Source organism: Ambystoma mexicanum, chromosome 10 (genome assembly GCF_040938575.1).
Source record: "Ambystoma mexicanum isolate Mex_15411 chromosome 10, UKY_AmexF1_1, whole genome shotgun sequence".
Taxonomy (NCBI): domain Eukaryota; kingdom Metazoa; phylum Chordata; class Amphibia; order Caudata; family Ambystomatidae; genus Ambystoma; species Ambystoma mexicanum.
In genome coordinates, this window is record NC_090932.1 from 1469806007 (window position 1) to 1469820856 (window position 14850).

The following is a 14850-nucleotide window of genomic DNA, read 5'->3' on the forward strand; positions in this document are numbered from 1 at the left end:
GAGATGTGCTGGGCCAGTCGGGAGGTGAATCGCAGGCATCTCCGAAAACCATGGTCTGGCCGGCTGCCACAGAGCTATTAGACTGATGTTGAGCTGGCGAGACTCCTTGATCTTGCAAATCACTGAATCAGCGGAGTGGGTGGGAAGCGTAAGCCATCATGCCGCTCCACTGAAGACTGAATGCGTCGCCCAGGGAGCAGGGGCCCGGTCCCTGCCAGGAGGCAAACTGAGGGCACTTCTTGTTGTGCCTGGTGGCAAAGAGATCCACCTGGGGATCACCCCATCTGCTGAAGATCTCCTGAAGAACAAGGTCGTTTAGCTGCCACTTTTAATTGTCCGCTCCTAACCTGATGAGCCTGTCCACCTCCAGGTTGGCTTCCCCCGGGAGGTGGACTGCCGCGAGTTAGATGTCGTTTCCAGGGCCGACTCCCACATGCTGATTGCCAGTATGCACAGAGGGGGATGTGGTGCCTCCATGCTTTCTGACATAGTACATGCTGGTCGAGTTGTCTGGATGAGGACAACCTTGCCCCTGAGAAGTGGTAGGAATGCTCTGGGCGCTAGCTAGATGGTGTTCTGCTCTAACCAACTGATGTGGTATTCCTGCTCCTGTAGAGTCCAGGTGCCGTGGACCGAGAGATCGCTCAGGGTGGCTCCCCAGCCCTCAAGCGAGGAGTCTGGTGATCGTGGCCTGCGGGGTTGGCGGCCGAAAGGGCTTGCCCGTCCGTAGGTTGCAGTCCCTGAACCACCATGTTAGGTCCGGGTGGAGAGATGGAGGAATGTTGATCATCTCAGATTGAGAGCCCCGCTCCTGGTTCCATGAGGCCGCGAAGAGCAGCTGAATCCTCAGTCTAGTTTGTGGACGGCTAATCGGACCGCCGCCAAGAGACCCATGAGATACTGGTACCACCATGCCTAGGTCACCTCTCTGCTGAGGAAGTGAGTGGTGGCCCCTCTTGATGGCCAAGATCTTGTCCTCTGACGGATATACCTTCTCGTCCCAGATGAGGCCCAAGAATGTCAGTCTGTGTGGGCTTCAGCTGCGACTTCGAGATTGAGCGAGAAGCCCAGATCGTGCAGTGTGTATATAAGGGCATGGGAAGAGTGGTGTACCGCTTCCGGAGATGTAGCCCTGACGAGCCAGTCGTCGAGGTATGGGTAGATGTGGAGGCCCTGCGCTCGGAGGAGGGCAGCCACTGTATTCATGAGCCTGGTAAAGACCTTGGGGACCGAGTTGAGGCCAAAAGGAAGGACCTTGTATTGGAAATTGTAGCCCACGATCCTGAACCGAGGGAAAGCATGATGGGGCTGCCAAATCGGGACGTGTAGGTACAAGTCCTTCATATCCAGAGAGCAAATCCAGTCTCCCTGGCACAATGTCTCCGCTATAAAAGCTGGCATAACCATCTTGAATTTTTGCAGGGGTAAGGCGAGGTTGAGGGTGGAAAGGTCCAGCACAAGTCAGGCCCAGCTGGTTCTTCTGAATGGCGAAAATCCTGGAGTAAAAGCCCAGCTGGGGACTTCCTCCACTGCCTGGCTCTCTATGAGTGACTGACCTCCGCCAGATGAGTTGCTGTCCTGACTTGAGGGAGTGGAGGGGAGGAGGAGAGGCTGGGATGGGTAGGCGGTACCCCGTGGATACTACGGAGCAGATCCAGGGGACCGCAAAAGTTTGGTGCCAGAAATGTGCATGGAGGGCAAGCCTGCCTCCCACTGGAGACACCTGGACTCGGAGGGGCGTGTCATGCCTTCTTTGCCTCGGATCTTCTCCTTGCCTAGTAGCGTTGCCAAGGAGGAGGTTGACGACGACTAAGACTTGGAGTCTAGTGATGCCACAGTGATCACCGAGGAGTGTGGCTGAGGATGGGCTGATCGCAAGAGAATACCCCTGGATCTGCCTGTACTTGGCGTACAGGAGTCGATTGACCGGCTAGACAGAGTGGGGCTTGAGCCAACCCTTTTTGGCCAGGGAGACACCGGTCTGCAGTGGAATTCCCATTTTGGCAGAGGGGTGTGTCGCGTGAGGACTTCAGCCAGGACCCCCTTTGCCGGCTGCTCAACCTTGGGTTGAGGTTGGCCCAGATACTCCGCCAGCCCTGCAAGACGTTTGTGGAGGGCCCTGACTGAGGATGGAGTGTCAGGATCCTCATCCTTATCCTGCGGGTCAGGAGGATCCTCCGTAGGAGTAGCAGGAGCCGGAGGCTGGGTTACAGGGACCTGAGGCTGGTATGGAACCGCACGAGGAATTGGCTGGGGAGGCAAAATCGAGACGCTGGAGGAGCCCGTGGTGCCGGTAGCATTGTAGGGAGCATGTCCCTGATGTTGCGCCCCCAAGGATAACCCCCCCCCATCCGAGGTGACTTCATGATCTAGAGGAACCTCTCGAAGAACCCTTCACAGGCCAGAGAGGTGGTAGGGAGTACCGACGGGGTAGCGGGAGGCCGCTGGAGTCGCTGCATACCCTGCCCGCAAGGACGCAGTGGGAACCTGCCCTGCGCAAATGGATAGGCTGTAGGCCAGGTACCTGGTTGAGGCCAGTCCCACCTTGACACTTGTTCTTTGCTGAACTCCTGGAATGGCGGACGGGTGCCCATGACTGGCACGGTTGCCATTTTGTCGAGCTGCCTGCCACTTGCCTGCATAGTGTTCAGTTCGCTGGGCCCAGCCTCCTCCAAGGATCGCGAGGCCTGCCCTGCTCCTCGGGCCTAGACCCAGTAGGCGCAACACCCTAGGACCGGGGGTCGGTAGACCAGCGTTTAGGTGCCCCCCCCCACCCCTTCGGACGTATTGCTGGTATAAGGGTGGAGCCCCTTGGATGAAAATCCGGCACAAGAACCTTCTGGTCCCTCTCTACGGTCACTGGAGGATCCCAGGATCCCTCAGCCTGTAGGCTGGTAGCTGAAGCAGCCTTGGTGCACATGCTGATACCAGGACCTGAGTGTTCCCTCCCAGGTGGGCGACTCCTTGGGAAGGAGTCTCCCTTGCAGGGTGTGATGGAAAATAGAGGCCCTACCTTGGGCCTGGCTCGATGTTTTATGAAGTTCTTGAGGTCATCTGGAGGAGACTTCTGAAAGAGCTCCCTCCACCTGGCTAGTCTGTTCTTCAGCGATTTCTATGACAGGGCTTTGCACGCTGTACAAGCTTGCCAGCCATGGTCAGGGCCAAGGGAACGTAGGCAGAGGGCGTGGGGTCTGAAGATGGGAAGAGCCCGTTGCAGGATGGACACCTGCTGAACCGTGTGGAAGTCGACATGCGCCGGGAGGAGCGTGACACCTGAGGACCGAGTACCTGAATGATAAGACAAAAAAAATAAGTATCCGCGTGTGGAATGACATGGCCAAAGCCAAACCCAGGAGCGCTGGTGAATTCGGGCCGTTCCCGTCGACGCAGAAAAGGGGACGGAGGTGTGGCACCGGAGGGTGGAGTCAGGGCAGCGCACGCTGCCAGGGCCGCACCCCTGCGTGCCTCTAAATTGGGGAAGAAGGTTTTTTCTGGTGAATAAGGTTCCGTCTACCGTCCCTCGGAAGGGACGCCCCTGCAGTATGGAGGAAAGGGGACGGAAGAGTATTGTGCATCATGCCGTGATGTTGAGGGACTGCAATCTGGACTCCCGGACCAGGATTCTGGGCATGAGTGGAAAAGCAGGGGATACGCCCAACTCAAGACCTTAGGGGGCTGAGGAATAGTAATTATGATCCTTGATGGCACGATAGAGAACCTACACAGTGGACCCCACCGATACTTGTGTGGTATGGTCGCATGAACTCCATCAAGATGAACGTTCTCTCTCGTACATCTTTTCGGCCCTGCCGGTGCAGCTCACAGAGGTTTCAGTGACCCCTACATGTGAGCTCTGCAAATGTATATGGCAGAGTAAGACGCCCAGGGTGAAGATGGCGACTCTTACGCTTCCAAGGGAGGGAGAGATGGGGCTGGGGGGGGGGGGGGGGGGTGCGGTTGACTTACCTGATTTTTACCTTTATAACAAAGCTGCCCAGTTAAGGGTTATGATTGAGCATATGAGAGAAGACCTGAGGATCTATTGGATTTGGTAGCCCACCCAGTGAAGGGGACGGACTACCTCTGGGCCTATGTCTTGTGTGGGGGCCACCACGTTTAGTCTCACGCCATGGGGTTGAAGTGTGCGCAACAGTGGTCAGACGGTCTTGAAATGGCTGGCCAATTTAAAGAGGGGCGCTTTATGGAATTCGAGGAGCTCTGGGGCACCTTGGGGGAGGACAGGGTCTCCATTTTTTATTTCCTCCGAGTAAAGGGTATGCTTTCTGACCCAAAGTGGGGGCTGGACCTGTCCACGGACCGACCCAGTTAGAAAAGGTGTTAGACTCCTTGGCCTCGAGGAAGGGCATTCTATGCAAAATGTACACAGTCCCGAATACGTCATGCATGACCTGGACACACATTTAAGAGGTAATGTGCGGAACTCGCGGGAAGGGAAGTCACAGGCAGGAATGGGCAGAGACTTAAAATAATCACTTTTCATGGGTATCAATTCACCTCCACAATGGAATTACAAAATGCTGCAGGGATGGCATAGGGACAACTAAGCTTTCAAGAATGTTTGCACGGGTCTCCCCACTGTGCCCACGAAGTGTGGGACAGGTAGGTTCACTCACAAATGTGATGGCACTGCCATAAGGTACATCTTTTTTGGGGCCCCAAGTGTTCAGTTGGATCAAGGATATCACGGGGGTTCAGAAGAGTAGATCCACTCCAGATGCTTTGGGGTATTCTGGCAAGTGTCAGGGAGGAATATAGGCTCCTCGGGTTGTGGGAGGCGATGATCGGAGCATGACGAGTGGCGGTAGCTTAGTGTTGGATGGCTGCCTTTGAAGAGGGAATGGGAGCAGAAGCTGCGGGATGTGATTGAAAAGTGGACTGCAGTGGTGAATGATAAATTGTGAATCTTTCGGGAGGAATGGGGACCCATGTTATCTAAATGGGAGGGGGCAATTGATAAATGGTGGTCATCCTAGAGGGGTAGCTATATTGAAACCTAAAACATCTGGAGATAGGAAAATGTTAAGCCCAAGCCACTGAAGTAATAGGAATGATTGGGACATTGAGCAGGTTTAGGGGGTTGGAAAGGAGAGGCACAGGGTGTTATTGGTGTTCTAATGTGGAGTTATTCGAGTTTCACGGTGATAGGGAAGGAAACGGAATGGCACGAGTTTCATCCACAAGCCTATTAATTACCAATGATTGTGGGGGTGGAATGGGAGGGTGGTCATGAGGCCAGGTTTTGGTTTTTATGTTGGATGTAAATGGGTTTCATTCAAATTGCCAATAAAAATAACTTTAAAAAAAAAATTGGCATTAGAATTATGTAGAACTTTTATGGCACCTAGTTGCCTAAATGAAGTAGAATGTAGCACAACCACCTCCAGAAATAAGATGCACATTCACCATTACGAGAATATAATTACATATGAATTAACTACAAGTGCAAAACAAGCGAGTAGTCTGATGCAAGGGAAATAGACAGAACCAACACAAGCACACTTCCCTAAAATCTTAAATCCATCCAACCCCAAAAGGGTATGGGACCTCATGCACAAAAGTCACAAGTTCCAAAAGGACAGCTTTTTCAGGTCAGTATTTCAAAATGATGCAATGGCCGGTGGTGCTTTTAGAACATTTTCAAAGTTAAATAAGTATTTAGTAAAGTTCAGGTAAGTACTCAATCCTATTCACTGAGAAGCCTAGGAAAGGGTCCTTAACCTTGTTGCCACCACCCCAGTTCAGAGTGAGTTAGGGTCAGGACTTGATACACAATGTTACCCTATGGAGCAAGGGGTAGAGGGGCAAAAACCATTATGTTAGCTTGCACACCCTGCCACCCACCCCTTATTCCGATTCTTCCAGATACCACTGCAGGCCTTCTGGAATCCATTGGGGACATCTTCTGTGCTTGGTTAGGGCTTGCACAGGAAAAAGTTAATCAGCTTCCAGAAGAACCAAAACGAATAACGATTAAGATTTCTGCAGTGCAGATCCACCCCCCCCTTACGCCTCACAGGAGTGAATGAGTGTTTCGAAGGTCACCACGGTCAGGTGCCGACAGCAGCAAACACAGAATCAGCCCCAGTACAGCTTCCTTTGAAGTGAGACAGCAGAAAATGCATAAGCTAAAGTGCTGCAAAGTTCCAAGGCACTGCTCAGAACGACTGCTGCATTGAGGTAGCCCAGAAGAAAGCTATTCAGTCCAATAGCTGGCCCCAGGGACCTTCTGAATCCAAAGACTCAGAAGGTGCAGATCCTCGAGCATGGCTACAGACTGGTTGTTCCCACTAGTCCACAACATTCAACAGACCAGCATTGTCCAAACATTGACAACCACTGGTCAAAACATCAGTCCAGCAAGAGACATTCGGGTGCCAGAAGATGTGGACTGGGACCTAGACAGTCCCAGCCGCCTGCTGTGGCTGACAGTCCCATTGCCCACGAAAGCCACAACTTTCTCAGAGAAAGGGACTTCCACAAAAGCATTTCTTGAACCAAATAGGCCAAAAAACAATATGTCCAAAAGCAAATGAAATCTTTTGGTGAAACCATTTTAAGACTCTAGCCACTAGCCACTTAGTAGCCATTTGCAGTTAAAATAAAAGCTGCCACCATTTTGTCTTGGGCACATGTTACTGGGTAATTGTATAGAGCCTTTTTACCTGTGGTATGATCTCAGTGTTGTGGGTTGAACACCCTCGGGACCATAGTCAGTAGAGAATTTAGGATGGTAAGTAGTGCGTGTGTGCACTTGGTATGTGTGCAGCGAGACCGAATTGCGGTGGATAGCTGCATTCTAATGTTCGGTGTGATGTGGCGGTTGTGTGAGACCAGTAGTATGTGTGCAGCTTTGCTGAATAGTCTTGGTCGCTGCATTCTAGCAGCGGTGGTGCTTTAATATGAGTATGTGTGCAGCTAGGTCGTTTTTTCATGGGCGATGGCTGCATTGTAATTGTTGAGTTGTGCATTGTGGTGAGTAATTGTGTGCAGCTAGGCTGATTTGATTGTGAGGTGTAGCCACATTCCATTGTTTATTGGTGCAAAGGAGTGTGTCAGCATGTTGGTATGTGGGAGCATCTGTGCAGTTGGAAGAGGTCCCACATTCATGATTACCGTCGTGTGCCTGCCGAATTTACTTTTCTCCCCATTAAGTAGTATGGTGCTTTAGTTCTCCAGGAGCCTCTCAGTCTAGTGTCGACGTCTTTCTATTCAGACAAGCGTGGCTGTATCTCTCTGGCTTAATATAATCAATATTCAGTTTGGCTATTTCGCAAACCTGCTGTACCAGTATATTATCTTCAATATGCTTGGGGCTGTTGAGTGTTTAGGTCTAAGCATGTTGACAGTTGCAATGGGTGGTGGCCATTCTATGTTATGTTATTTTGAACTTATATAGCTCCTTATATCCCATTGGTATGGTCTGAAGGTGCTGGTAGGTTGAACGCCCTTGGGAACCGAAGTTCAGATCAGTAGAGAGTATGGAGAGTCAAAAGGTGCGTGTGAGCACCGGGTATGTGTGCAGCTCGTGCAGTACTCGTGTAATAGCTGCTTCTTAGCGGTAGGTGTGGTGGTTGAGAGATCAGGAGAATGTGTTCGTTCTGGCAGGATTTAGCCGGAACGGATGTTGCTGCGTTAGGCCTGAGGAAACGCCTGGCTGGGGGTGTGAAACCAGCAGTGTTTACATAGAATGATGTGGAGTAAGCGGCGGATGTTGGTATGAGAACAGTTATACCGAATGGTGTCATAGTATCTGTGTTCTAGTTGAGTGGTGATGTAAAGGAGAGAGTAAGTGGTGTGATATGATGGGTTTATATGCTCTTTCAATTAGCACACTTCTAAATGCAACTTTCCCAGAGAGGGTACTGGGCGAACTTCTAGATACAATTTTCCAGAGAGGTTACTGGGCACACTTCTAAATTCAATTTACCAGAGAGGCTATTGGGCAGAGGGCTATTGGGTACACTACTAAATGCAAATTTTCACAGAGCGTCTACTGGGCACACTTCTAAATTCAATTTTCCGCAGAGAGGCTACTGGGCGCACTTGTAAAATCAATTTTCCAGAAAGGCTATTGGGAGCGCTTCTAAATTCAATTTTCTAGAAAGGCTATTGGGTACACCTCTAAATGCAACTTTTACAGAGCGTCTATTGGATACCCTTCTGTAATCAACTTTCACAGATGCTATTGGGCACACTTCTAGATGCAACTCTCATAGAGGCTATTGGGTACACTTCTAAATTTCACATAGTGTCTATTGGGAACACTACTAAATTCACAGCAGGGTTATTGGGCACACTTCTAAATGCAACTTTCCAGACTGTCTATTGGGCACACTTTTAAATGCGACTTTCGCAGAGGATCTTGGGCACACTTCTAAATTCAATTTACCAGAGACGCTATTGGGCACATTTCTAAATGCAACTTTCACATGCCAACATTCACAATTCCATCTAGATGCGACGCAGGCCAATATTCACAATTCCATCTAAGAGTGGACATGCTAGTATTATGGCACTCTGTTATTGGTAGGTAAGATAGAGTGGCAGGGGTTTTCTGGAGTAGAGAGATTGCTCTATTCCCCACCCATGCCACACTCACGGTTTTTGTTGGTGTCTGTTGGCTTCCTTGGCGTCCCCTGCGGACACCTGCAGACACATCTTGGAGCCACCAATGTAGGAGCCGCCCTTGGCCTTCGGGCCCTTTAGCCGCAGGGGGCTGCCGGGCAGAGGGCTGCCCTGGGGATTTCAGATTTGTCTGTCAAGTGGCCAATCACAGGGGGGGCGGGGGGCGGGAAAATAGCATGGAAAGCTGGTCGGGAGAGGGAACAGAGCTGCTCGCGGGCAGCTGGGGCCGGATAATTATGTAAAAGGACATTGGGGGGTGGGGGGGGGGGTTAACTTCGCACACGGCGGACTAACTCACCTGCTCCTAGGATGGCAAATAGGAGCAGGTGCAGGGAGCAGGTGCAGGGAGCGGGTCGCTAGACCAACGCTGCCTCGGCCATACAACCAATCAGGCACAGGCCTAAACACCAATCAGATGGGGGGTGGGCGGTCCGGAGGCGCGAGGGCGGCGAGACCAGGAAGTGGGTGCGGGGATGGAGCGGAAAGCGTGGAAGGGGGGTAGGGGCCTGGGGGCTCACAATATTTTCTTTACTGCAAATTTGGGCCTAAATCTTTGGATTACCTGCCGAGCTGCTCCAGTGGAAATGGGGCTCGAACGCAGGAGCGGGTTGTTACATCGCGCGAGGCACATGCTTGAATACCAATCCGATGGGGGGGGGGGGGGGGGGTTACCGGTCCGGGAGGCGGTAGGGTGGCGAGACCAGGAAGCAGGTGCGGGGAGGGAGTGGACAGCGTGGAACGAGGGGTAGGGGCCTGGGGGCTTAATACTTTCTTTACTGCAAATTTGGGTCCAAGTCTTCGGATTACCTGCCAAGCTGCTCCGATGGAAATTCTAGTGGCAACAATCCTGCTGCTTTACTGGGCCAGGCAGTTGCAGATCTACTGTCCGCCCTCCCTGTATCTATCCTGAGCGGGGAGTTGGTTGGTTGGTACCTTCTTGATAGGCAGTTCAATCAGAGTTACAAGAACGTCCTAGATATGTGGTTGGGTTTTCAATTAACCCAAAATGTCCAATGTGTCAGACCAAGCCGTGCTTTTAGTGCTGTTCCTGATGTTTTAGGTGCAATGGATGGCTGGTTTTTCCAGGTGTAGTGTATGGTGTGATTTGTAGGCAACAGCTCATGGTTGTCAATTATTTAAGTGTGTCTCTCACCAGAGTTGTCTGGTTTAAGGGAGCAGTGGACTGCCAGTGAAACAGGTCCAGCCCAGTCAGTGTTAGAACATAAGTGCCAACAGGTCCAGGGTTCAGAGTCCCATGTATTTGTTTACATCCTAGTTCATGGTTTGAGTTGCAAGTGACAACTGCATCATTGTCCCTTACAAGAACTGGACCTGCTGCAGACCGCTCTAGGATCATGTGATTAGTGCATATCTGGTTGGGGAGAAAAGGACCCCTCCAGTTATAGTGCTAGAACATAAGTGCTGCTAGGGTTCAGAGTCCTGGGCAATCATTTACAGTCAAAACAAAACAAATATAAAAAAGGGGTGGACAGTCCTGTTAAGGTATATGTGCTGCTGGGCATTAATTGCTAAAGATGCAAGTGGCCCACACGATCAAAGCATTAAATACAAATGTTATTGGTTACCAGGATCTGTGTCCCGGTCGTTCTTACCTGTCCATAATAGTGGATTATAGACCATTTCTTGGCCGCAGGGGTTGTCAGGATGCATGGTTCTGTGGAGGGGTGAGTGCCAAACCAGCACTTTGCATGATTTAGGGCAGGAGACAGATTTTGAGTGCTTTTTGGAATGCCATGAAGTGTTTGGTGTGTCGAATGAGGGTGTCCGAGAGGGGGGGGGGGCAGCGATTTCCAGATTGTTGGCAGAGTAGGTGAACCCTCTGATCCTGGCTGATTTGGAGGGGGGACCACTAGGAAGAGCAAAGTGCTTGACCTTAGACTGTGGGTTGGGAGGTATGGCATAATCTTATCTTGTAATATTTGATGCCCATTTTGCACACAGCTCGGTGAGTAATGCACAGGATTTTGAAAGCAGCGTGTCACCCAATTGGGAGCCAGTGTAAGGTGTGGAGAGCAGGTTCAATGTGATCCCTTGGGCCGAGGGCAAGGAGGAGGCTGGCTGCAGAATTCTGGACCCTTTGGTGTTTAGTTGGTAGGCCGGTGCACCTAGGTAGAGGGAGTTCGCATAGTCAAGTCTGGACATGGCAATGGACATAATTGCTGCCAGTCTATTTAAGTAGGTAAGGGAAGATGTGAGGTAAGGAAAGAGGCATTTCATAAGTCTTGGGTGGAAGTGGCAGTATTTGGATACTTTGATGTAGTGCGATAGAGTTAGGTCAGAGTCCATTGTGCAGTCAAGGTTTTTGACAGATGGGGGATGGGAGGGGCCAAGTGAGGGTGGCCAGAGAAACATGGGAATAGAGCAGTTTTACTGCACACCATGATCCGTTTCCCCGGGTTGAGAACGCGATGGCTAGTCGTCATCCAGAGATCAAGGTCTGTAAAGCACGCTGCTAGGTCAGTGTGAGGTCGATTTGGGAATCCGCAGGATGCATCGGCATAGTTATGGCAGGTGAGGTGAGAGCAGATGAGCCCGGGCAGAGGGGTCATGTAAAGACTGAAGAGGGGGGGTGAGAGGCAGGCAACTAGGGATACTCCTTTGCTCACTGGGCATGCAATGGAGAACAAAGTGGGGAGAAAGGCGATTTGCTGTCTGTTGGTGAGGAATCAAGCGATCCAGTAGAGCACAGTCTTGGATTCCTAGGGAATGTAAACTATCAAGGAGAATGGTGTGGTTAGCGTCAAAGGCTGCTCATAGGTCAAGAAAAAGTGGTGCACCCTTGTGAGTCTACAGTGACTGAGGTCATCCCAGATCGAGATCAGTGTGGTTTCTGTTCCGTGGCGAGGGTCGGAAGCCTGATTGCACAGGGTTTAGGAGGTTGTTGGTTTCTAGCAAATATTTCAGCTGGGAGTATGCAATGCTGTCCATGAGCTTAGCCAAGAATCGGGTACTGGAACTGGGCCTTTAGTTGATTGGTTGGAGTGGGTCGAGGGACGGTTTCTTTAGAAGGGGTTTGACATGTAGAGTTGAACATTTTGTTCAGGCAGGTTGAGGTGGGAGCCAGAAAGGTCGGCTGTCAGATAGCAGTTCGATTCACTCCTCGGTGAAGATTGGGTATAGTTACATTGTCAAAGTAACCAAAAATCCATTGTAAAAAAAAAAGTAAAGGATTCAAAGTATTCCAAAAGCACTTCACTGGAAGGTGATGTGTGCAATTGTAAAATATACAAAAATCCATATAGAGAGACACAGCCTCCCAGTACGGACTGTCTTAGGGACTAGTCCGTTTCCCCATAAGAATGAGCAAAAAAGGCAAGGGAAGTAAATGAGACTGCTTTACTGACCGCCAAAGTCAGGACAGGGTTCAGAACAAGCAAAAAGGACTCCCATAGGAATCTATTGTAGGGAAAGGTGCAAAAAAGGTTTTCCTACAGTACCAGTTTGGGACCCCACCCTGCTAAACTCAACTGAGCCACAATGGCTTCAGTACTGAATCTCTTCAGCAAGGGGGATATAGCCAGGACTTGATCAAGCTCAACATCAGGCAAGCCTGTTCGATGCATGTCCTGGGAACAGACATTGCCTTTTATGGAGTGAAAGGTAGTTTGATTTACCACAAAGGGAAACAGTCGGAGGAATGCCATCCTGACGAGCACAGTGAAGACCCCTAAAACCCAGGATGAAATCTTCACACCAGTATTGAAGATATGCTGCACAAAGGCCCTTGTAGAACATACAATTCAAAAATAAAATGTTCAATAAGGCAACTTGTGGGAGGATAGGCATATTGAAAACATTTTGTGCCCGATACATTGAACATTTTCCTATGGGATTGCACCATTATAAAAACACTTCCATGTATCAGGCCGATTGTTCCTATGCCATACCATTACAAAAAAAAGCTACCAGAATAAAGAATTTGGCTGAAAGAGAAGAAGCGGTTGATACAATCTGTGCTCCAGTTTATACCATCTTTACATCTAAGAACAGTCTTAATCGGGGAAGACACCTGCAGCTCTTGGGTCCATTTATGAAAGATGTTAACACTCCAATAGCCCTTCTAGCAAGCCTTAACCATTTCAAGAAATGTTCAATGGCAAATTGACTATTGGAAAGAAGCAGTACTGAAATAAGCGAAGTGGTGAATTGCTTTAAAAATGCACTAGTGTTCAACAGACAACCGACACTTCCAAAGTGACAACAGCAGATAATCACTTTCCAAATCCACGGAGCGTTTCATATTATACAATAAAACACATGGCCAGTACTGGTTACAGCAGCAAGCATTTCAAAGCCAGAAAATGTATACTTGCACCTCAACGTTTCAGCGCACGCTTGGGGGCACAATCATTCTATGGTGTATCTTCTGAAACGTGGTCTTCGGATTAGGCCGTATTAGTGCAAGTCAGTTTCCAATATAACTGCCCCCAACAATGGAATGTTAAACATCAGCCCGATTCTGTGAAACCTCCACAGATGCACTGTAACCAGCGCCTTTATAGCGTGCCTTGAAACACTGGTTTATAGGCACACTATAAATAAAATATATATCGGGAGCGTAATACTTCTTAATTCACAACAGGAGAAAGTGTTCTAATTTCTTTTAAAATCCCTTGTTGCCAGAAAAAGGAGATGGGCAAGGGAGATCAAACGTTTTTCCTTTCATCGTTTAAAACAAAAAGGTGGGGAGGGTCATTTTCAGCTTCTACAATTACTTTGGGCAACAATGTAAAAGTTGAATAGCTACAAAACAAGATCATTGTTGTATAGACTGAAAACGGCATGCTCCTGTTTGGAACAAAATGAAAGTGCACCCACCTTTTCAAGTGGTAGACACCCTTGTTATCCAATACATTTCTTTGACCGTAAACAATGTACATGAGTCAAGTAGTTCAGGTTTCAGCCAAGTTGAAAGGCTTTTGAATTTCATTTCCATATTTTATGCCGTGGTTAGACTATTTCCACAGCAAGAACTTTGCAGGAAAGACAGTCCAATATAGCTGCAACCCTATGATTATCAGTTAAAGATCACCAAGTATTAAGAGTCTTACCATAGCTGTAATTTCATCAAAGGACTGCAGGAACTCCACAATCTTCGACTTATGGGAGGGTTCCACCCGAGCAAAGCAGCGGGCGTTCATGCAGGCATCTCTTTGGGCAGCAAGAGGCAGCTCATCAAACTCTCGGCCAGTGAAAGCTTTGTCAGAGACATCTTCATCTTCCCGAAATATACCAATTCGCCGACAAATGGCAACTGCTGTTCCCTTATTGTCTCCAGTGATCATTATGACACGGATCCCAGCTTGTCTACACAGTTTCACAGATATAGCGACTTCTGTTCTAGGGGGATCCAACATGCCAACACAACCTACAAATGTTAAATTGGTCTGAAAAAAAAAAGGTACATTCTCAATCAAACATGACATTTTGAAGCACATCCATGCATTTGTCAGTTTTGCTGTTTAGGTTATTTGCAAAAGCACCCCAGCCTACAGTAACACATGCCAAACTAGGTTTAAAACTAGAATGATGCACCCAGCTATAGAGAGAACAAAAAAAAGGGAAGTTTGTTTCACTGGGAACAGCCACTAACCATCCCTTTAATCTCAGGGCCCTTTACTCCCTATTCCACACTTTAAAATGACACAGGTGATGCCAACATTCCCAAAGGAGTTGTAACCTCATTACCTCACAGCCTCCATTCTTGCCACAGTTCTTACCTCTTGAAGTGCTCCACTACTGTGAAAGAGAAGTACTATAATAACATTTTATTAGAGAAAAAAATAAATTGAAAAAAAGCGTTGCTCTGGTCCTCCTTTCTAAGCCCCTCTGTCCTTGGCAGTTGCCTTTTATTTACCCTCAGACCAGCTCTTTGAGATAGTACCATACAACAACTGGCTTCTAAGGGGTAGGAGGATTCAGTAATCCTGACCACCCTCCGGTCCCATCATGTGACACCATTGGTACCAAATGCAGACTGCCATTTAAACTACTGCAAGAGGTGGCTCTTAATTACTGTCAAGGAAGATGGCTTTCCACATTGCAAGTCAATCAGCCAGAAGCTTTGGGAAATGGTGTGCTCGGATTTCAGAACTTTGAATGCAATTCATTGCAAATACAGCAATCCTTTGTAATGTTCCGAATCCATTCGTAAAGTCTTTTCTTTATTCCATGTTCAGCATG

The 14850-nt window shown here is 49.1% G+C and overlaps 1 protein-coding gene across 3 annotated transcripts in view; it reads right to left on the minus strand.

Annotated features, from left to right (window-relative positions):
* Positions 1-14850, minus strand: part of ATP2A2 (ATPase sarcoplasmic/endoplasmic reticulum Ca2+ transporting 2) — a 554378-nt gene that overhangs the window by 113878 nt on the left and 425650 nt on the right. For all 3 annotated transcript variants that reach the window (XM_069619558.1, XM_069619557.1, XM_069619556.1), the window contains exon 14: positions 13719-14054. In XM_069619558.1, the coding sequence (XP_069475659.1) occupies positions 13719-14054 (336 nt within the window). The remainder of the gene's footprint in view (positions 1-13718; positions 14055-14850) is intronic.